Raw genomic sequence first — 2,713 nt, 5'->3', positions numbered from 1 at the left:
ATTAATTTGTATTATTTAATCCCTTATTATCTACCTATTTATTTATTTATTAATTTATCACATTTTTTAAATAAGCTATTTTAATAAGCATTTGTTTAATAATTTTAGTTTTATTTACATTTTGATATTATAATAGTGTTATGTTTTTTGTAACTCAAGGAATATACCTCAAACCCACGCATGACGGTGATCTTCTGAAATCATTGGATTTTTATCAAAATCATTGCATTATTTTTTTTATTTTAGTTTTTTATTTTTATCTTTATTTTTATTTTTTGGGAAATTAGTTTTACTCCTTCCCTTCTCTTTTTTCAGTTTCACTTTTTTTTCTGCGTATTTCACTTTTTTCCTGTATATTTCTCCTTGCCTCCCTCCTCTGCTCAATGTCCTCCTTTATTTATTATGTTTCTGTTTCTCTCCTCCTCCTGCTCCTCCTTCCCGTCTCTGACACATTTTATCTTCCTGACTCCAACCCTCTGCTCTCTTTCAACGATCAAGTCCGAGAGAGGCATCTTTACACAGGTATTTTCTTTGTTCATATTAACAGTATTTTATGTTGTACAACCAAACATACTGCTATTGATACCAATACGAGCATTGGCTAGCATTTAATGTCATTATACATTTAACATGTTCCGATTGGTAATCTTGTTTGATTCAGCGAATAAAAGACATGGGCTGTTCCTGGAGATGGGCACTGATGGCACAGTGAGGGGGACCCCCGAACAAACTGCAAACAGTGAGTCTATTATACTTAACAGAGGCTGACAGTTATCTTAATAAAAAATATTTAATAGTGGCTGACTAGCAGTATTATTGATGAGCCCTACTCCAACTGCCAAAATTATTGATGGATAAGGTGCTCCTGTGGGGTATGTCAAGACTCACAGGCTATAATGGATCAGAGCTTGCATTAATTGTAAAAATTGTATAAATTATTCCTTAGATGTGTTGAATTGTATCGTGATTTTTGTGAGCTTCACCATTCTGTGACACTATTCACTGAGTCATGTATGCATCCCAGGTGTGCTGGAGCTGAGGTCAGTGAGAACAGGGGAGACAGTCATTCGAGGAGTATCATCATCTCTTTACCTGTGTGCGGACACAACTGGACGTCTAAGGGGAGAGGTGAGGCATGCAATCTACTATCTGCCCACTGTTCCTTTGCTGCTTTATTCTTTCTGTGTCCATATTCCAGTTCTTGTATGTGGTTGCTGGGTCATATAATTTTGTATACTGTATGGTGCTCTCCAGTGATTTATTTTGTTTAAATATTGGCAGGTGTAGTTTGAAGCAGCACAACACACTGCTTTTATTTAAAATTGATATACATCTTGCTAAGAGGTTTACATTTGTCAGTTTTCTACTGTGCATAGTACCATTAGTATGCACGCTGGAAACCAATGATTAACTGTAACATTATAACCGTTGTGAAAATCTGAAACAATGTTTTTAATTCATTAGAGCTTGTACAAGGAGGTAGACTGCACCTTCAACGAGCTGCTGCAGGCAAACGGATACACTCTTTTTTTGTCCAAGCATCATGGATTTCCTGTGTCCCTGGCATCAAAGCTGAACAATGAACAATTCCCTCCTTTCTCCCAGTTCCTACCTTTGAGAACTCAAATTTCCTCAGGGAAGAAGGGAAGACAAAATGAAAATCAAACGCCAGAGCAACAAAATTTGGATACTGACTCTGAGGATCCCTTTGGAATGGGTCGCAAGGTCACTGTGCATAGCCCGGAATTCCACAGTAAGGAATGATGCCCTTGACTAGGATTCAAGGCACGTTACACGCTCTAATGTATTTACCAGAAATATATTTTCCCAAAAATGTGATGATGTAGCAACAGTTGTTCGTGCTACTAGATTTGCATTGTTAAAGAAGGTGGTTGCTGAGGTAATCCAGGAACATATTGTCCAGTGTGCCTCAGTTTGTCTTGAATTGCAAATATTACGGACTAATGCTCAAGAACCTACTGTACTTGCAATCATGGGCCTGTGGGGTTTTTGCTGTGCAGTGGGTTTTGAGCTGCTGCAATATCTTGTGGTATGAATTCTTTGGATCTCTTGTTATTTGAGCTGCAGTTATTTTATATCATAATTTATCATGTTAAATATTTTAAAGTTTATTTATCATTCTTAGCATTGTAGTATTTATGTTATTGTGCCATGTTTCCATATAATTTATTTAATCATTTTGGAATGAGAGAATGTAAGCCCTATTTAAATGTATTTGATATTTTTGATATTTCTATGTAATTCATTCGCAAAAACTATAAAGTGATACTCATATACACTTGTCGATTTCACGGCTAATGCATATGTAACTAATATTCTTTAAAGTGAAGAAGCCAAATGCTGGTGTTGGTAGCTTGTAGGACAATGTTAAAATAAAAAACTGCGCCCTTTGTGATAATTTATCTAATTGCTGATGGGTCAAAATAATAAAACAAAAAGTACATGAACATATATGTTTATAAAAATACACTTTGAACAGTAATGTTCTTCTCATGTTCCTATTCTTATATGAATGCTATTTCTACCCCCATCTTGAGGGCTGAAAGCTGTATCGTATTTTCCTGGCTAGCAATGAACTGACTGAATAGATAAATTACTTTGTTACAGGATTATATTGATTGCTTTCATAGCTAATAGCCTGTAATAGCCTGACTTTGCTCATGTTACTGTAGAAAATCACAATATTTCAACC

The 2,713-nt window shown here is 35.5% G+C and overlaps 1 protein-coding gene across 1 annotated transcript; it reads left to right on the top strand.

The window, feature by feature from the left end:
* Positions 1 to 416: 416 nt before the first annotated feature.
* Positions 417 to 1,965, top strand: fgf21 (fibroblast growth factor 21; the record flags this gene model as incomplete). The annotated part of the gene is made up of 4 exons (XM_061230452.1): positions 417 to 522; positions 662 to 739; positions 1,025 to 1,128; positions 1,465 to 1,965. Coding segments are annotated over 4 exons (588 nt in total), but the record flags the coding sequence as incomplete, so codon positions are not given.
* Positions 1,966 to 2,713: the final 748 nt, after the last annotated feature.

The sequence above is a fragment of the Conger conger genome, chromosome 2 (genome assembly GCF_963514075.1).
Source record: "Conger conger chromosome 2, fConCon1.1, whole genome shotgun sequence".
Classification (NCBI taxonomy): Eukaryota; Metazoa; Chordata; class Actinopteri; order Anguilliformes; family Congridae; genus Conger; species Conger conger.
The sequence above is the reverse complement of the archived record's forward strand: the minus strand, read 5'-3'. Positions and strand labels throughout refer to the sequence as shown.